This window comes from Rhinolophus sinicus, linkage group LG13, assembly GCF_036562045.2.
Source record: "Rhinolophus sinicus isolate RSC01 linkage group LG13, ASM3656204v1, whole genome shotgun sequence".
Taxonomy (NCBI): Eukaryota; Metazoa; Chordata; class Mammalia; order Chiroptera; family Rhinolophidae; genus Rhinolophus; species Rhinolophus sinicus.
This window is the reverse complement of record NC_133762.1, coordinates 39,591,567-39,612,094: the sequence shown is the minus strand read 5'-3', so window position 1 is coordinate 39,612,094 and position 20,528 is coordinate 39,591,567. Positions and strand designations below refer to the sequence as shown.

General features: G+C 51.9%; 1 protein-coding gene across 6 annotated transcripts; it reads right to left on the bottom strand.

The window, feature by feature from the left end:
- Nucleotides 1–3,375: 3,375 nt before the first annotated feature.
- Nucleotides 3,376–20,528, bottom strand: RBCK1 (RANBP2-type and C3HC4-type zinc finger containing 1). Of its 6 annotated transcripts, none has more exons than XM_074317980.1 (13): nucleotides 20,437–20,528; nucleotides 19,741–20,029; nucleotides 18,530–18,674; nucleotides 13,982–14,075; nucleotides 13,694–13,892; nucleotides 12,691–12,812; nucleotides 12,441–12,614; nucleotides 11,131–11,291; nucleotides 9,975–10,086; nucleotides 7,283–7,462; nucleotides 6,509–6,607; nucleotides 6,042–6,185; nucleotides 3,376–4,503 (listed from the first exon to the last, which is right to left on the bottom strand). In XM_074317980.1, exons 2-13 carry the CDS (start codon nucleotides 19,760–19,762, stop codon nucleotides 4,423–4,425), a joined length of 1,533 nt encoding a protein of 510 aa, XP_074174081.1. In that variant the 5' UTR covers nucleotides 19,763–20,029; nucleotides 20,437–20,528; the 3' UTR covers nucleotides 3,376–4,422. The 6 variants fall into 6 exon arrangements, with proteins under 6 accessions (XP_074174081.1, XP_074174083.1, XP_074174084.1 ...); XM_074317982.1 differs by having other exon boundaries at nucleotides 19,741–19,829; nucleotides 20,437–20,504; XM_074317983.1 differs by lacking the exon at nucleotides 20,437–20,528 and adding an exon at nucleotides 20,127–20,263 and having other exon boundaries at nucleotides 19,741–19,829.

The window sequence follows — 20,528 nt, the reverse complement described above, 5'->3', positions numbered from 1 at the left end:
CTTGGGTGATCTTGACTGTTTGTCACACACTGTTCTGGGGATGCCTTTTTCTCTGAAGGCTGACATTCACTTTGGGAACCTAACCAGAGCCTGATGTGAATGCAACCGTGTCTCTACATATAGTTTCCATCCACAAAGGAGCTGCGAGAACTGTTGCCAACCTCTTCCAACATCTTAACACTCCCAGCTATGGGGTAGTGGGAGCCCAGAGAAGCCAAGTGCCTGTCACCTCCACCCTGAAGGTGGGCCGGTCACGGAGACAAGAATCCATGTCATCTGGGATGTTTCTTAATGCTTCTCTGGCACAGAGGGGAGAGGTGAGGGTGCCCAAGGCTGAGCTGGCATCACAGCTCCCTGACCACATCCCACCACCATAGGCCGGCCACCTGCTGCCCTCTGATCTGACTCCGAGAATACAGGGCCGGCCAGGACGCTGCCCTGCCTCTGGGAGCTCACACCAGAGTTGCACTGAAGGAGTCATTTCAGTGGCAGAGTCAGTGGCAGTTTCATAGTTGATGGTTGAATGTAAAGAGTAGAATTTTGAAAATTGGAACATTGAAGAAAAGGTGTGTGTGGTAAAATAAATACTTTTTGTCCCCAGTTCCCCTAAAATTCTTAGAATTTCCTGAGTGATAGGAGTGTCTTTTTGTTGTTCATCATTGCCTGTTGCTCAGTCCCACCCGAGCTTATGCTCAGGAGATGACTTAACGTGGGATCCCTATAGCCTCCGAATGGGGCCGGTCAGCAGAAAGGACCAGTGATTAGACGGTGGGAACTTTCAGCCCCACCCACTGACCTCTTGGAAGAGATGGGGCGGCTGGAGATTGAACTCTACAAAAACTTGATTTAGAGATTCCGAGAGCTTTTGGGTTGAACAAACCAAGACGCTGGAGGGTGATGCACCCAGAGGGCTAGGGGTCTCTGCACCCTCCCCCCACGTCTTGCTCTATTCATCTCTTCCATTGGGCTGTTTCTGAATTACATCCTTTATAATAAATCAGTAAACGTAAGTGTTTTCCTGAGTTCTGAGCGCCCTTCTAGCAAATACTGACCCTGAGGGGGAGTTGTGGAAACCCCTGAATTTGAAGTTGGCCAGGCAGAGGTGTGAGTAGCCTGGGCACTCCATTTGCGGCTTGCATCTGGTGTGGGGCTGCGCCCTTTAACTTGGGGGATCTGATGTTAACTCCAGGTAGTGTCAGGACTGAACTGAATTGTTGGGAACCGAGTGGTGTTGGAGAAGTGGTGTCAGAAAATATCACACAACCTGCAAAGCTGAGGGGACAGTAGTCTAAAAATAGCAGCTGCATAAAAAGTGTGGGTGTTTTGTAGACAGCAAAGCCCGGGAGGACCGGAGTTTGGGGTCTGTGGAGAGATGGAGTGGGCAATGTCCGTGGAAGGGTACTTAGGGTTCAGGCCAGACACAGCTTTGAGCACTGTGGAAGGGAGTTGGGACTCTGTAGGTGATTTGGGGGAGCGGGAGGGAGTGAGGATGGGCCATGCCCCAAACTGGGTTTACAAAGAGAGTTATTGGTGTCCTGATAGCAAGGGTGTTACTGCCTGGCAGTGTGAGCTTCTGCAAGTCACAAGTGACACTCAGTGTCAATGACAGTAAAATAGGGATCGTCCCATTGAGCATGGGTGGTTTAATGAAATGTTTGAGAAAATGCTTTACAAACTATGAGGTCATGCAAGTGTTTTGATTCCATTTCAGTGAATACTTATTAATCAGTAAATGTCTTTAGCCAGCGGTGCAACTGGGCCCCGTGCTGCTCATCCAGGGGATTCAGTGGTAACTGAAAAGAATAGGCCAGAGGCTTTTGCCAAATCCAATCAAGAGGTGATGGAGCCTGAGGTTTAGCCTGGCTTTCTTTTCTTTCCTTGCCCTGTTGTCTCCTTCACGTTTTCTGCTGGTGGCTCCTGCTGACATTTTTCCTGTCCTCACAAAGGCCTTCTACTTGCTAGTGATCTTTGCCCCAGATTTACATGCGGTTGGAATGTGCTCAGAAGCCTCTGTGACCTGGCAAAGCTGTGGGTTTAAGTGAGTGGCTTTCATGCCAGTCCCAGACACTGGAGGAAGACGTGTGCTGGCTCTGGGCCCGTCCTCCACTTCCTGCCCACTCCAGCAGCTGCTTTCATCTGAGCGGTGGGCTTCCACACGCCTTCTCCTACTCTGAGAGACAAAGATTGTGTCTGTCACACAAGTACCGCTGGGGCCTCCTGCTCTTTCCTCAGGTAGCTGGTTTGAGTCAAAGCCCTTGGGGTTTGGCTTCAAGTCTGCGCTGGACAGTTGGCAGTAGGCTCTTAAGTTCTGGGTCCCCGGCCTGGGGTGACCCCTTGGGAGACGGACGCATCTCCACTTGACCCTGCACTAGGGAGCACTTGTAAATCTGCCCATCTTCGGTCCTTTACTCCAGTGCGAGTACAGCACTGGAGGCTAGAACCCCAGAACAGCTCTGCCCGCTCCATTTTGGCTGCAGCAGGCTCACACTCCCTGCGCATGTTGGCATGGATGGAGTGGGCCAAGTGAGAGATGCAGCCAGCGAAGCCCCTCTGTCTGCCTTGTTCTCACTGCTGACAACAGCGTAGGTAAAGAAATACTTCGTTACTACTTTATGAGAAAAAGAATGGTGCCAGGGCACTGAGGCCTCGGCGTGCGGCGTCCTGGGGTGCTGAGGACCATGTGAACTGGAGGGTGTGTATCCCTCTGACAAGAGCCACTATCCTGACTCTGGGCCGTTCCTACCTTCTGGAAATGAGGACCCACGGTTAGCAAGCTTCAACTTTTCCAAGAAAGGCTGGGCACCTAGATTTTAATATAGTAGCTTTCAATTTAAATACAATGGCGACCAATTCGCGTTTCTAAAACAATACTGGTGGACTGGGTGCAGCCTGTGGCTTAGCAGTGTGCATCCTCTGCACCAAAAGAATGGTCCCTGCTTTCCTCCTGTGCCCAGGCCCCTGAGGGATGCCAAGATGGGCCCTGGCAGGAGAGGAGGGAGGAACTGGTAAGAGAAAGCATCAGCCCCCACCCGGGCCCCATCTCTCTCTCCTGCGGCTCAGCTCTCAGCTGCTTCCGTGTCTTCCAAGTCAGCGGCTCAGCCTGACCAGTTCCCACTCCCAGGGTGGGAGGCTGTCCAAACGTGCCCTTCAGCCATGACAGCTGCCATGAGCCAACACCAGCAGAGCAGGCAGAGCAGAAAGGCATGGCCTCTGATCTCTCTGCTCAGTGCCTGGGGTCAACTCTTTCAAGTCTTGGCACCCAAGGACAGGGCGACCATGCCATTTCCAAAGGCTTTGTGGTGACCCTCAAAATACCACATCTTACCAGGGGAAGGGGCGGTTGGGTCATAAAATACAGTAAAAACTTACAGAATGGACAGCCAAAACCGTGTTTTATTAATCTCTCACCAGCACAGAATGGGGACTAAGAAACAGTGCCGGACCAATACTGTGCCAGCTTGCCTGAGACGTTAACATTAGAACAGACAACCTCACCCTCAATTGCAGCAGCTCCACCTGATCCTGACATGTCTGTTTCCCGATCCCGGACGCCGGGAGGCCAGAGGGAGCAGCAAGCCTGTCCTGTCAGCCTGGAGCTGCTGCCTCAGCCCCTGCCTGCCCCTCCGACCCACATGGCTCTGCAGACGCTGCTGTGTGGACTCCACGCACTGCAGCTACCTGGGTGAATACTGACCCAAGGACACCCTGACCCTCACACAGGCATGGGGTATCAAGTGGCTCGTCCAGCCACTTCCTGCCGTAGTTCCTCAAGAGCCTGGGATCCTGCCTGTGTGTAGGGCCAGCCCATGCCCCTCGAACAGAGAGCACACTCATCCCCTCCTGGAAAACCACTTTAATCAGCTTACACCAGCAGCAAAGAGGAAGATGCAGAAGCTGGACCTGATGGGCTGGGCTTTACAAACTGCCAGGTCTCCCTCTTGGCTCTGAACAGAATTAGCAGCAGTTCTAAGAGGCCCCAGGCCTCCAACAGCAAAGCCAGAGCAAAGTCTCCCCCAGAAAGAGGCCAGGGGGTGGCGGGCTGTGAGTGTTCAGCAGACAAGGATGGTGGAGGGGGTGCGTGGACTCACAGGGGCTCTCAGAGGCTCTATCCGCAAGGCCTCTGGCCAGGGCAGCGATTAAGGCTGGGTCAGGCAGAGGTGGGAGCCGCAAAGGAGAGACAAGAGGTCTGGCCAGCAAGCCCCAGGGGAAGGGCAAAGGCACTGGGGCAGAGGTGGCTGTGGACAGCAGCTAGCTGGGGGCAGAGGGGGACCCTTGCAACACCCTAGCAAACAAGGCCATCCCCATCCATGCAGCTCAGGGGCCTTGGCATCTTCCAGGCTGGAAATCAGAACCAAAACACCTGCCCTGTCCTCCAGCAGCTTGTGAATGGAGGGCCAGCGTGGGGACCAGGCCATCTTCAGCTCAGTGGCAATTCTGACAGCTGGGGTGGCACGGAATCCCACTCACCCGGCAGCGGCAGCCCCCACTGGTGTCTCCTGGGCCCTAGAGGATGGGTAGGGGTGGGTGGGTAGAGAGAAGGTCAGCAGGGAAGACAGTGCCCCTCCCACGCTATTCCATCACACCCCAACACAGTGCACACTCCACTCTGGGCCTTTGCTCGGGCAGGTCGCCTGTTCCTCAGCTGGCCGTTTTAGCTTCAGCTACCTGGTGGAGGCCATCATGAGGCCTTTCTGGGCTCCCGCAGCACCCCCATTACATGACCTCAGTCTGCCCACGCCTAGACCCAGACCAGGGAAAGGAGCTGATGCATTTTGCATATTCTGGAAGGTTCAGCACATCGGCAGCATGGGAAAAGGTGGCTTCCTCTGCCTCCATCTATCTCGATGCCCATCTGTATATAATGAGCACCCAGTTCTAGGAACACACCCCTAACACTGACAGCTACCCTATGCAGAGTGCTGGCCATGAGGCAGGTACCCTGCTAAGCGCTTCTCTTGCTTCTTTTTTTTTTTTTTTTTTACAGTGAAAAACTTTTATATTTAGAATTAGCCAGCTGGACTCAGTTTAGATGATTCCAATTTCTGGCAACATCCAAAGCATCGTCGTCAGGAGCCAGTGGAACCTGTGCCTTCTTCTCTCCATCAGGCCAATCAGGGTGCTGACCTTGACCCCGTCAAGGTCATGGAGCTTCTTCCCAGCCTGTGTGATCTGGTGCTTGTTGGCCTTGACACCCACAATGAACACACGTGTACTGTTGGCTTCTATCTTCCTCATGCTGACTCGGCAGTTAGGGGAACATGGTGGTGGCACAGTGGTCAAGCTTGTTTAAGCTGGGTGTGCTCTTCTGAGGATACTCAGGCTGCCTTCGGAGCAGCAGTGCCTTGGGCCTTTATAGGGTGGGTGACCTGCAGATCCTTTTTTTGTGGCTGTGGACACTTTTCAGCTCTGCTTTCTTTCTTTGCCTTCAAAGTTTTTGCTTTGGCTTCGGCTTTGGGTGGGGCAAGGGATTCCTTCTTCGCCTTCAGTGCCATCTTTGTGAAAAGCCTCTTGCTTTTCATTTGATTCTGACAGGCCTGAGACAGGCCCTGCTATCACCCCATTTTGCAGATGAAGAAACTGCGGCTGAGAAGGCAGTAAGAGCCTAACCCCACAGCAAGTGTGCACCAGAGCCAGGGCCCCATGCCAGCTCTGACTCCAGACTGAACCCTTAATCGTGGTCCTCTAGGACAGGGGTCTGTAAAGAGCCAGGTATTTTTGGCTTTGCAGGCCACCCGGTCTCTGCCGTGGCACGTCACGCAAAAGCAACCATAGACAATTGATAAATGAAAGAGCTGTGCTTCCTGAAAACTTCACTTTTGGCTAAAATTTGGATTTCATATAATTTTCACAAATCGCAAAATATTCTTCTTTTGCTATTTGTCAACCATTTAAAAAATGTAAAAATGTTCTTACTTCACAAGCTGCACAAATACAGGTAGTGGGTTGGACTGGGCCGGTGCGCTGCAGTTTTCCAATCCCCCCTCTGGGGCAAGGTCCCCTCCCCACACCTCTCCTGAGTCCTCTGCTCCCCAAGGACTTACCCCTGGGCCCCAGCGCGGGCCCTTGGTGACCCAGCAGATCTCGGTGTGGCAGACGGTGCAGCGGATCCAGTCGCACCCGTCCTTCTTCTGCACCACAATCCTGCACTGCGGACAGTGCATGGCCTCGCCGTGCTGCAGCATGGACTGGGACAGGGCGGGGGGACCATGGAACCAGGCACGGGCAGCTGCCCGGTCCCGGCCCTCCCTACTGCACAGGGAAACTGGCAACCCTGCAGGAGCTGTGGAATTGCTCACCTATGCTCCTTGTTTCTGGGGTGTCCTCCCTCCACCCACACATCCTGCTGCTCCCAGCTGACCACTTGACCCACGTCCCAGCTCCAGATGGGAGCGACGCCGACAGGGAGGTTAAAGCTTCCAGGGCCATGTGAACCTCAACCATTTCTGAGAAGCTCCAACCCCCAACTAGCTCACACATCCCCAGGCCCTCAGCCCTGTCCCAGCCTCACCTTCAGCATTTCCGTCGTCTGCCGGGCGGCCACATCGTTCTGAGCCCGCAAGGCCAGGTCGTCCTGATACTCCTTACAGTTCATCTGCTCGTGGATGGCCTGCAGCGGGGTGAGGGGCTCGACGTTAGAAGTTTCCCCAGGGGGTTAGGAAGCTGGGAGAGGTGGGGGAGGCCAAGGAGGCATCCACACGAACAGTGATGCCTCTGGATGTTGTCACTGACATGCCCTCGCTTTGGAAGCCACACACCTATTCTGCAAAAGAGGACACTGAGGCCAGAGAGGTGAAACCAGGGGGATCACATAGAATAATAACGTATACCTATTTAAACCACCTCTCCCTGGCTGCAGCCCCTAGTGCCTGGTTAGGTTCTGGCCCGCCTCGGGCCCGAAGCTCTGCGGCAGCCTGCGCAGGCTGCAACCAGGCTCAGACCCATCTACTCTTCACCAGTCTCTCTAATGGTCAGCTATCGAGATGACGGAGGCAGGGACCAGCCTGGCGTGAGGGTTCAGTCCGGGCCAGGGCTCAGTCTAGGTTGAACTTCCATCTGGAGCCAGGTCTAGGGCTTGTGATAAGGGCTCAGTCCAGGGCCAGGGCTTGGTCCAAGGCTTAGGCTCAGTTTGGGGCCCAGGCCAGGCCCTGTCACTGACATGCAGCTCTAAGTCATGACAACCCGGCCAGTATCATAGCTCCCTTCCCAGGAGAATAAGCACTGAAACTGCAGTGCCCTCTGGGCAGGACCAGGGTGACTAAGCAATGTGGGTTCCCATCCTCACCTTGCAGAGCAGGCAGTTGGTGTGGAAACACACGGGGCAGGTGAACTCATTGACGTCATCCTCAAAGAAGCACCACCCCTTGCAGTCCGGTGTCTTGCAGTGATAGCTGAAGGCACTTCGATTCTCAGCGATGGAGACGCCAAGGTCCAGAAACCGCTGGTAATCCTCAGGGCTCAGCAGCTGCCAACACACCACAGCCTTGGTCTCTGGGGTTCAGAACACCCGGTATGTGGCCCTCCTTGCCACCAAGTATCTTCCTGGAAGCCCCCAATTCATCATGTCCAACCCAGCCCCAGGCTCTTTTCTTCACATTTCTCTCAGTGTTAAAAAGTCCATTCAAAAAGTGGATTAAAAGTTTTGAAGATGGATAGTGGTGAAAGTGGCACAACGTAATGCCACAGAAGTGTACACTTAAAAATGGTTAAAATGGCAAATTTTGTTGTATTTTACTACAGTTAGAAAAAGGGACAAAAATAATAACACAATGCTGGAGAAAATATGGTTAAACTAGTGTCCTGGTACATTTCACTTTGAGAAAGCAATGTGGCAATAATGTTTCAATGGTCCCAAACTTTTCTTCTACAAGTTTATCCTAAGAAAATATATAAGGAAGAGACACCATAAAAAATGTTCCTTGAAGCATTGCTTACAAATTGAGACACTCGAATTATTAAGAGGTATAAACAGGATAGTGCCATAGAGATTTAAATAATCTTTAGAAGATTTTGTAGCAAAATAGCCAAAGCTACTGTATCTATGCCAGTGACAATGAAGTAAAAATCATGCCTATCCTGATCTTGATTGGTGGTGGTTAGTTACAAGAGATACATTTGTTGCAACTCATCCAACTGCACACTTAATGTGTGCATTTTATTGTGTGCAGAGTATATCTTAATAAAGTTGATTTAAAAAGGAAAACGTGATGTCAGCCCAGGAACACCAGAATTAACAGGAGAAAAAATGTAGTCAGGATTTCCTGGGATAGTAGGGTTGTGGGTGGTTTTTTCTCTTTCATTTCTGTTCTGTGGTTTAGGTTTTTCTTTCTTCTTTTTTTTTTTTTGTAAAAACACTCTCCCCTGCATTACTTTACTGTTCCCTACCCCTTTCTCTCTCTGCCACACTTGACCATTTTGAGGTCATTCTGAGGCTTGCGTAAACTCTCAGGGGCTCCAGAGAAGCATGGGCCCTGCGGCGCTTTGGCATGAGCACTGGCACCATCACAATGCCCCCTGGCCGGGGTGACTGCACAAGGAAGACCGCTGGGCAACGACTATGGGTGCCAGGCCACATGGATTGACTGTACAGGCCAGAGCAAGGAGGCCTCAGCAACCTCCCGGAACTGCCCTTCTCTGATGACGGATAAAATGGGGCTGCTCTTGGGGTAAGGGGTGGGAGTTCCCAAGTTCTACCTCTGTGCCCTGACCTTTTTCCCTTGAGGTCGAACTCCCTGGGCCCCAGGAAACACTTGGTGAAGTTAGGGGGGTTCTCAGAAACAGGATCATAGGAGTGACAGGGAGAAACAGGGGCTTGTGTATGTGCCTGTGGGGCTCTCCCATTTGGATTTCAGTGACCTTTGCTTTGGCCCTCCCTCCATGTTTTGGCCAGAGAACCCCAAGATGCCCAGTTCTGGGAAGGCCATTCCCCAGCTGTTGAAATCAAGCCCAAGAGTCCACGTTACTGATGGGGAAATGGAGGCCCATTAAGGGAGGGGACCTACTCAAGATCACCATTAGTCAGGGAGAGAACTTGATAATATCATCAATTATAGTAACAACAGTGCACACACACACACACACACACACACACACACACACACACAGGCAGGCATATACAGCCCTGTGACAGACGGTTGGAGGAATGGCCCCAATTTGTACATGTCTCCCTGACTGCACACCCGTGGGTGGTCCCCTCCTGCACAGATTCCAGGTTTGAGCATGTGACTTGCTCTGGCCAATGGAATAGCAGCAAGTGACAAAAAAACGCAGACATGGGAAGCACTTGTGCACTGGGGCTCCCTGCCAGCTGCTCTTGGAACCCTGAGACCACCACCATGGGAACAGCCTGCTGCGAGATGGGAGACCAAAGTGGAAAGAGGCCCGGTCATCCCAGCCATGGAACATAACACCATCATAAACCAGTCCAGGGCAGCTGACCCACCAGCTAAGCCCAGATGAGACCAGCCAGGCCCAGACTGGACCAGAATCATCCAGCTAAGCCCAACCCAAATTATTAACTTGCAGATGGATGAGCAACATAAATGGTTGCTTTAAGCCACAGAGTCTGGAGTGACCTGTTGCACAGCAAAAGCTAACTGACACGGGGCTTAGCATGTCAAACACTCTAAATTCTTTACCCATACCATCTACTATAATCTTTACAATCTTTGAAATAGAAACTAACTCTAACTTTGACCCTAACGGAGATGAAAAGACTGAGGCACAGAGAGGCTGAGTATTTGACTGGAGGTCACCCAGGCCCACTCTAACTGCTGGGCTCTTTCCTTCATCTGGGTGGTTTCTTTACTAGCTACCTCCCCCAACTCCTGTCCTGTTCGCTGCTGGGGCCCCCAGCATCCCATACAGAGGCTGTGATAAATGTCTGCTGCCTGAGACTGGCACTCGAGCCGGTCCCCCCGCCAGCTCAGGGCCCAGCGCCCTGGCACAGGGCACGCTCCTCCCTCCCCAGGCCTTACCGCCCGGATCTCCCTCTCCAGCAGTTTGCCAGAGCACGAGTAGGTGTTGTCAATGAAGGGGCAGGCAACCTCGGCCTCCTGGCTGTTTCGGATGGTGCCCTGCAGACACTCCCTGGGAAAGGGGTAAGGTGGAGGTGAGGGTCATCTGAACCCCATCCACCGGCCTCTACCCCTGGTGAGCTTGATCTCAGCTGGGCTTCTCCTCAGTACCTCCTTTCCTTCCTGTGCCTCCCACCAACCCATCACCATGGCCGCCACTTGTGCCCATCCCACTGCCACCCCTGCTGCTCCAGTCCAGGGCCCATCACCCCTCGCCTGGAGGACTGCAGTAGCCTCCTCCTGGGCTCCCTGTGTCACCACATCCCTCCCCAGGGGCCTCCCATCCCACCCAGAACAGACCCAAGCCCCTCACTGCACTCCCAGGAGCCCCTATGACTCGCCCTCCCTAACACCTCTGTATCCATCCCTCTGCTCTGGCCACATGGACCACTTGACTCCCACAAACAGGTCAGGCACACACCATGCCAGATGCGCTTGTCTGTGCTCAAGTGCTGCTTCCTAGGGGCTTCCCACAACCCCTGCTGGAGCAGGGCCTTTGTTTTTTTCAATCATAATCCTCTGGTATTTGGCATTTGACACAATTTCCATCAGTGATTATTTGATGAACATCAGCCTCCCCACTGGAATGTCAACTCCAGGAGGCAGGACGTGAGCTTCTTTGATCCGTCCTGGATCCCCAGGCCTAGCACAGTCCCTGGACCCAGGGGCCGCGCGCCAAACATCTGCTGTGGCGAAGAAGGATGTGTTCTCCACAGCCCTGGATAGACTGGCCAGGAGAGCAGCCTCAGAGGGGGCACAGTGCCCACCAGCCAGGTGGCCAGGGCGAGCGCCTCGATGCCCCTGCATGGGCCTGGGTCAGGAGTGGGCAGGGGCACAGGCTCTGGAGCTAGAATGCCTGACCCGCGTGCCCTTGAGTAAGTTGATGGCCTCTCTGTACCTCACATTCCTTCCCTATAAAATGGGGAGACAGCAACTACCTCCCAGGTTTTTGTGGGCATCCAACGAGAGTGAGAAAACAGGCCCCCACCCCCTTTCTGCCCTGCGTGACTGGTGGCTGAAATCAACGTGACTTTAATGGGGTGATGGGGGGACACACCTGCAGAAGGCGTGAAGACACTCCCGCAGCACCACCGCCTCGCCAGGCGCCAGCACCGTGTAGCACACAGGGCATTCGGTGGGCTCGGCGTTCAGCACCAGGCTCCTCTGATCCAGCTTGATGTGCTGCAGGTAGTTCCCCTGCTGCTGCTGCTGCTTCCGCTGGGCACAGGGGGTGGGGCCAAGGGGCGGCTCAGGGTCTCAGGAGGGGGTCAGACCAGGAAGCGGGCGGGACCAGGGGATATGGTCAAAGCTGGGAGGGACTCAGGATTCCCGGGGAGGGGTGCGAGAGGCCAGGCGGTGGGGGTGAGCGAGAGACACTGGGAAGGGTGGGGCTCAGATCAGGGCCGGGCAGGGAAGCCAGGGGCAGCAGGGCCGGGCAGAGGCAGGCTGGGGCTATGATCAGAGGTCAAGTCTGGCAAAGGAGCGATGAGGGTAGGGGAAGAAAGGGGGCGAGGGTCTGAGGAGGCAGCCATGGGTAACGGATCACAACTCTGCCAAGCAGGGCGGGGCTAGGGCCAGGGGATGGAGGTGGAGCGGGTCAAGGCCACAAAGTAGGTCAGGGTATGGGAAGGGGAGTGATGAAGCTAGGCAGCAGAGCAAGGCAGGAGAGAGGACAGGCGGGGCCATGGTTGTAGGTAGGACCAGGAGCGAGGTCATGGCTGAGGTGGGGAAGGGCGGCACTGGGTCCAAGGGGAATGCAGGTGGAGGATGGGGGCATTCGATCAGAATGAGGGAACACTCAAGGTCAGACACCTGTTGTCATAGTGCTTGGGTCACAACTGGGGGGGGACATTATGAGGGGGGCAGGCCAGAGGGAGGGGGTCAACCTCCCTGGGAGCAGTGAAGGGCCAGGGCCAGGGTCAAAGGAAGTGAGGGATGGGCCACAGCCAGAGAGGCAGGAGAGTCCATGTAAGGTCCGAGGTGAGGTCATGGCTGAGTGAGGCAGGGCTCAGTCACAGGTGGAGGAGGGCGTGGCAGAGAGGGCTTGGTCAGGGTCCCAGCCAGGGGTTGGGGTCTCAGCCAAGCACACTTGTGTGCACCAGAGGTGTGTATGTCAAGCTAGGGGCGGAGCCACAGCCCACATGTGGGCAGGGCATGTGAGCCTGGATGGGCATCACGGCAGAGAGCCGGTTCTGTCACAGGATGACCTCCAGGAGAGGGAGGGTCACAGTCAAGTGCGGGTTCACTGCCTGTGGCATGGTCATGAGGGGGCAAGGCAGCAAAGGGGAAGGAGTGGCTACGTGGAAGGGTCTCCCTTCCTGGACTCCACCTCCCTGCAAGTGTCTGTCGGGGGACATCTCCACCCACCTGCTGGTACTGGCGCAGCGCCTCCGCCTCCCTGTCCATGCGTGCCAGCTCCTCTGCATCAGGCTGGTAGGAGGCTGGAATTTGGTAGGCCTCGGGCCGAGCCCAGCAGCACATTTCACAGCCCGGCCGTGTGGGCTTGTTGATGAAGGTGCAGCTTGGGCACTGCCAACCCACCTGAGGGTGGAGGGGCAGTGAGCTCAGCACACCAAGGGGCTAGGGTGGGGTGGTCAGGGGCACTGGGGAGGCTTACCGGCGGGGGCTCGGGCGTAGTGTCAGGCTGCCCCCTCCCTGGCTCCTGGGGGGCCCCAGGCTTCGGGGGTGCTGGCTCCAGTGGGCCCCGGGGCTGCAGCGTGAGGTCCTTGAAGCCCAGATCTGGGGAGGAGGGTTAGGGGGCTGGTGGATCCATGCAGCCCACTTTGTCCACACCCCCAGCCAGCCAGGAACCCCACACCCTGTGCTGAGTCCCCTCCTATCCTCTCCCTCCTCCCTGGAGGAGTCTCCAGCTTGGTCCTGCTAGGCAGGCCTAGGCCTGGCTGAGTATCCTGGCTCCCACAGGGCCAGAGTCCATCCTCTAACAGTGCGACAACCGGTGAGATTTGAGTGAGATCTGTAGATTAGATAATAGTACTTCAATGTAAATTTCCTAAATTTGATAGCTGTATGTGGTAACACAAGAAAATGACCTTTTTTAAGGAAATACACACTGAAGTATTTATGGGAGAGGGACAAGATGTCTGCAACTTACTCTCAAAGCAGTTCAGATAAAATTTATATGCATATAAATAATTTTTATAAATAATGTATATGTTAATAGAAAGAATTATAAAGCAGGGATATATGGTAAAATGTTAATATTTTATCACACAAATCCACACAAAAGGTCCATGGGAATTGGTTATACAATTCTTTGTACAATTTTGTAACTTTTCTGTACATCTGAAATATTTCAAAATAAGAAATAAACAATTTAGAATAAACACTAGCTATTATTTTCATCCTACCCAATTTAGGCTGGGCCTTGCCCAAGACCACACAGCTGATAAACGCCAGAGCCAGGATTAAACTCAGCCCCTTTCCCCTAGGCCGCTATTCTCAAATGGTTCCAGAAATGGCTCCCTCCTTTGTCCTCTCTTCCCCACTGTGGATAAGACCCTCCAGGGTGAATCCCTGACAGAAAGCCCATGGGCTCTGCTCCCTCTTGCCCCAGGACGTCAGGTGCACGTCCTGTGGCTCAGGAGCAGACACAGCCTCACCTTCCAGCATCCGTAACTGGCGCTCCCGCTGCAGCTCCTGAGGGTTGAGTGAGGTGTTGCAGGCTGACAGCAGATAGAGGTAAGCACTGTCCCCATTGCGCCGTACCCCATGGGAGTGCAGGGTCTCCTGGTCCCGGGCCAACCGCTGACCAATTACCCACTGCTGCAGGGCTGGCGGGAAGCCATAGTCCAGGAACACCTGGTGGGGAGGATGGGGAGAGGGGGAGTGGGAAGGGAGGACCAATGTAGAGCGGTACAGAAAAAAATGGGAAGGCTCTACACACTCACCATGTCCTTGAGGGAAGCCACTGTCATGTCAGGGCGCACCATGAGCCAGATGGTGACAGTGTGCATCTGGGCATCCTCCACACTGACGCACAGCCTGCAGAGAACAGGGGTAAGCGCAAGGGCTCTGTCCGCAGGTCCGATCTCAGCCACCAGCTATAAGCATGGACATGTTTTGCACACCTGTGCATGCACATGCACGTGAATACACACCCACAAACCCACACACATGACCCCCCAGTGTGGGTTAGGGTCCTCTCCTGGCATCCTGCACGCGTGTTTCCTCCTTTATCAGAACCCACGGCTTAAGCCTCTCCAATGGCTCCGCACTGCTCCTAGAATAAAATCCACACTCACTGTGCGTGCAAGAGCCTCTGTGATCTGGCCCCTCCCCATCTCTCCAGGCCCTTCTATCACTCTCCTTTCCTCCTTGGTCAAGCCACCCACGGTTATTATTTACCATATGCCAAGACTTTGCAAAGCACTCAACACATATTAACTCATTTAATCCTCTCAACGAATCCATGAGGCAGGTACTGTTGTTATCCCTATTTTACAGCTAAAAACATGAGACACAGACAGGTTATAGTGACTCTGCCAAGTAAGCAATAAGTGTTAGAGGCAGGATTTCAAGCCAAACAGTATTATTCCAGAGAAAGTGGCCTTAAACATCCATCTTCCCAAGGATCCTCAAACATTTTGGAAGACCAAAAGCATAAAAAGGGAAGGCTAAGATGAAAACCCAGAACTGGTCCCAGAGGAAACGGATAAATTAGGTACAAAACAGTAAGAGTAAAGTCCACTTAGTACCTTCAGAGAGATATGGGAGAACACTGCATCCATAAAGCAAGAACAGCAAGAAGCAATCAGAAAATGAGAAAGGACTCCTGGGAATTTACAAAGTGATTCTGGACGAACCTAACCTTTAGATCCAACTACAAGTTCACCAGGAAAATGGGAGATATTAAATGACACCCTGAGGAGACAATTAACAACTCCAGAATGTAGGAAAATTCTAGAGGTCAAAGATCAGGTTTCTTAAAAAAATTAATGGCATAAAAATGGAGAATAAAAAAGGCTTAGCTAGGGGGTGGGGGGTGGGAGATGAGGGTAAGGGGGATCAAATATATGGTGATGGAAGGAGAACTGACTCTGGGTGATGAACACACAATGGGATTTATAGATGATGCAATACAGAATCATACACCTGAAATCTATGTAATTTTACTAACAATTGTCACCCCAATAAATTTTTAAAAAAAAGGCTTAGACAATATTAAGAAATGCTATGTGTAGATCTTGTTTGGCTCCTAACTGGAACAAACTAACTATAAAAAAAAGCAGTAATGAGATAATCAGGGAAATTTGAATATAAACAGAGTACTAGGGGATAGAAGGGAATTATTGTTAATTTTTTAGGTGTGATAATGGTATTGAGGTTATTTTTAAGTCCTTATTTTTTAAAGACATATCAAATTATTTATGAATGAAATAATATCTGAGATTTGCTTTAAAATACTCCAGAAAATACTCTCAAAGTTCCTCAGGATAATGATTTTCAACACCCAGCCAACTATCAATGAAGCGAGGGAGCAAAATATAGAAAATTTTAAACAAGTAAAGACTCCAAAGTTTACCATCCACTTTCCCATATGAAAAGTTTTGAAATACAAGAAACAAGAATAGCTGAGTCTGATGAAGGAGAATGCATCAAAACCCCAACTGCTTGAAGAATGTTTTGAAAGTTAAGATCTAGTCCTTTTAATTTCCTTTTAGTTTTCCTCTAAATGCTATTTTAGTGTGTTTACATTTTTAGAATCAACCTAAAGGTAAAGCATAGAAGCCTTAATTATAGTTAGAAAACAAAATCTAAAAGCTATAATCTTGGGGCAGACAGGGTGGCTCAGTTGGTTAGAGCGCGAGCTCTGGGCAATGGGTCTGCTGGTTCGATTCCCACATAGGCCAGCGAGCTGTGCCCTCCACAACTAGAATGAAGTCAATGAGCTGCTGCGCAGCTCCTGGGTGGCCAGATGGCTCAGTTGGTTGGAGTGCGGCTCTCAACCACAAGGTTGCTGGATGGACTCCTCGACTCCCACAAGGAATGGTGGGTTCCGCCCCCTGCAACTAAGATTGAACACGGCACCTTGAGCTGAGCTGCTGCTGAGCTCCCGGATGGCTCAGTTTGTTGGAGCACGTCTTCCCAACCACAAGGTTGCTGGTTCGAGTCCCGCAAGGGATGGTGGCTACGCCCCCTGCAACTAGCAAGGGCAACTGGAGCTGGAGCTGAGCTGCACCCTCCACAACTAAGACTGAAAGGACAATAACTTGACTTGGAAAAGTCCTGGAAGTACACACTGTTCCCCAATAAAGTCCTGTTCTCCTTCCCCAAAAAAATTTTTTAAAAAATAAATAAATAAAAGCTATATAATCTTAGCACCAATAAACAAAAAAATACAGTTGGAGCCCTATATCCACGTCATCAGTGTCAGGGGTGATCAAAAAAATCAGAACATTTAATGCAGAGAATCACAGAAATAGCTGCAGACAAACTTTAAACACTTAATTTTACCTTACTAGTTATAAATACACATTCATTGCCCCCTCTCTAGGTGAAGGGCAAATAGCTTTTCTCTGAGTGTGACTCTGCTACTGGAGTTTCCTATGACTTTTCTTCTTGTGTGAACCACATCCATAATACATGGTCTATCATTTGCAGTATCAGTTTCTTTAAGGTGGAGCAAAAACTTAAAGACATTCTCAAAGCACCTGAGTACAGATCCTTCTGGATTTTTACCATATTTTTTTTAACAACTGTCTCACCCTAAAGTGGTTATGTTTTTTTGATGCCTCGTCTCTAACTTGTCTTTCTAAAGCAATCAACTTAGTTTTCTGAGACTCAATTTACAATGTGTGGGGGGAGGGGCTTCCCACACACCAAGCAATTCTCAGACACCAGCAGGGAATCCTACAATTCAACTCAGTTCTGACACTATCTACCTGGAGATGGCATCAGCTTCCACAGGTTAAGGGATCAGTTCTACAAGACTGCTCCCCCCTCCTCCGCCCCCCATTCAGATGCCAATCCCAAGCCCAGGTTATTACCTGGGTTTCTGACCAATGGGATTTAGATTAGGAACCACACCCTCTCCTTGGACTTCAGTTACCAGTTGCAAGTCCAGGTTGTTACGTGTACTTCTGACAGACTGGCTATAAATCAGAGATCTATGTGTCCGTATCAAAGCTTGGACACAAATGTTCATAGCAACTTTAGTCATTTAACCAAAAAGTAGAAACCACCCAATGTCCATCAACTGATTAATAGATTAAGAAAACATGGTCTAGCCACACAATGGATTACTTGGCAATAAAAAGGAATGAAGTTCTGGTACATGTTACAACATGGATGAATCTAGAAAACATGATGCTACATGAAAGAAGCCAAACACAAAAGGCCACATATTGTATGATTCCATTTATATGATATTCCCAGAATAGGCAAATCCCTAGAGATACAAAATAGGTTAATGGTTGCCTTAAGGTTGTGGGGTTGGGGAAAGGCAGGGAGACAAAGAGTGGCTGCTAATGAGCACAGGGTTCCTTTATGGGATGATGAAAATGTTCTATAATTGATTGTGGTGATGTCCGCACAACTCTCGATATACGAAGAGCCTTGAACTACGCACTAAACTGCTGAATTGTATGGTATGTCAATTATACCTCATAAAACCATTTAAAAAATCAAATGGGATCTACCAGGATCACTGTAAACTAGAAACTGTAAAAGCCATTGTCTTACGACGCAGCAGTTAAAAAAATATTAAATAAATAAACAAATATCAACGTTTATTGAGTGATTACCATGTGCCAGGTACTGTGCTAAGTGTTTCAGCATCAAGTTTAATTAAGCTTCCTGGGGCAAAGACTAACAGTACCCATTCTCCTTTGCTTCTCTTGCTAAGAGAACCCCTGAATTCTTCAAGCTGAGTATGGCTGAGAGTAAGTTCTGGTCCAGAGGAATTAAGAAAAAGTATATGTACTTTCTGAGCTGTGCTCCTAAGAGGAGTGTGGGCGGGGGTACCTTTCTCCCCTTCCTCCTCCCTGCTGACAAGAATGCTGGTGGCTGGAGCTGGAACAGCCATTTTGGACCACGAAGAAAACCTCAGACTAGAGACCATGAATGATAGAATAACAAGACAGAAGCAGCATGAGTCTCTGAGGACTCCAGGGAGCAAAGCCTCCACATCTGGACTGCCTGCCATCAAACTTGTTTATGCCACTGTTATTATACTGCCAAACAACCCTACGAGATAGCTACTATTAATTGCCCCATTTTTAAGATGAAAAAAACAAACAAACAAAAGGAAACTCTGAGAGGTGAAGTGACCTGCCCTAGACCTCATAGTTGACTAGTGGCGGAGCTACGGTTTGAAGCTAGGTCTCCTGACACCAGAACCTTGTATTAAGAATAACTGTTCTATTGACAAGAATACATTGTGACCCACTGGGGTTCAGGAAGCCGTGTCCCTGACTAGCCCGCCACACACTCCTCACCTGATGTCCTGTGTTGGGGACACCTCAGGCTTCAGTTGCACATTCAGGGGCACCCGTTGCTCTGCCAACCAGATTGCACATTGCACAGCCACCTTTTCATCCCCGCCTGCCACTGCTCGAGTGAGTCTCAGGGCCATCTCCTCGGCTAAAATCCAACACAGTAGATGCAAGTAAGCATAGGGTTTATTTTTCAGGAGCTGGGGGTGAGGGGGTGAGAGAGGTGATCCTTTGTACATGCTCCTTCCTCTGTCTTCCTGGTGAACTTCTACATATCCTTCAACACCCAGCTTAAAAGTCCCTTTCTCTGCGAGGCCTTCTCTGATACTCCCCACTCCCCTTCTGTGCTCATTTTGTTCCATTTTTCCTTCATATTCCCAGGTGCCCCACATTTCCTTTCATTATTTGACAAGCATTTAACTGTCCCAGAACTGGGATTCAGCAAGTGAATAAGATAAACAGAGTCCCTTCTCTATATGGACCTCCCACCCTGGGAGGAAGACAATTAACAATTTTGACAAGAAAAAAATTCAGATAGTGATCCATGCTGGCAAGGAAACAAATAGGGTAAGGAGATCAGGGAAAGTCTCTAGGAGGAAGTGACATTGAAGCTAAGACCTGAAGGAGGAGAAACTGGATATGTCAAGGCCCGGTTGGGGAAGAGTGTTCCAGGTTGAGAGAGCGGCAAAGGCCTTGAGCAAGAAATGGTTGGATTAGAACAGAAAGAAGCCAGTGGGGCTCCAGCAGAATGAGCAAGGGGGAGAATGGAGGAATACTGTGAAGGCAGCCAACTCAGCAGGGCTGGTGAGCTACCCAATGGCTCTGGGCTTTGTTCTAAGGACACACAGGAGCAGGGTGGTGACATGACCTGACTTATGGGCTACAACACAGGGTGGAGGGGGCAAGGGAGGAGGCAAGGACATCTGATATTCAGGTCTGTATCCCCCACCCGTCTGGAAGGTTTCCTGTGTCCTCTGGGCTCTCCCAGCTCTGCTCAGAGCTGGTCCACGAGGCCACAGGGGCATCACATAAATGAATGACAAGATGCCTCTGGAAGCAACCCAGCCCCGAGGGAGGAAACTGAAGGGCAGGTGAGCAGAGGGAGGCCAGGGTTAAAGGCCCCTCTCCCTGGCCCTTCTTGGCCAGGGAGGCCAGGTCCTGGCAGGGCCCACCTCCCACCCGAAGTTTCCCAGTCGCCTCCAGGCTGTGCCCACCTTTCTTGGTCTTCTCGTCCATCTGGCGTGATTGCGCCCATCCCCCCAAGCGGGGGCAGCAGCTCCGGGCAAATGTACCTCCGGGTCACCTGGGAGAGGGCAGGCGACCAAGAGCAACTCAGCCCCAGCCAGCGGCCTTTGGCATGGCCCAAGTCCTCTTTGTGCCTCGGTGTCCCCAATAGCAGTCAGCAGGCATCACACGACCCGGAGGGCGGGAACCAGGTCTGGGATAGGGGACAAGCCGGGACTTTGCGTGGGAGGTGAAAGGGCAGGGGGCACCGAGTCAAGCCTGCAAGGGGTGACAGAAAAAAATAGGGCAGGCCTGGCGTGTGGGAGGGCGACACCGCACAGTAGGGATGCTGGAAGGCTCCGGGTAGGGCCCCTACTTCTCTCTGCTGGGAGCGCCCCCCGGCGACCAGGATTTCAGCTCAACTCCTTCCACTCCTGCCCGTCAGTCGGGAGGAGGAGGGGAGCAGTTTCGGGGGAAGAGAAAGTGAAAGTGGCGTCCCCGGAAGTGAGGAGGAAGATTGTCGCGGGATCCGGGACACCAGGCTCCCGCCCGGCCCACTCCAGGCAGTCCCAGGCTGACACCACCCCCCGCCCTAGGTCATGGAGGTCCCAGGCGCTCAAAGCCCCTACCCCGGGCGTCCCCACCCCCCTCCCGGGTGGACCCTCGACTCCCGCACCCTCACTCACCCACGGGGCCACGCCGGCGGCGCGGCAGGAGTGGGGGAGAAGGAAGGGCGGGGCCGGGTGGAGGCGGGGAGGCGGTCCGGGGGCGGGGATTG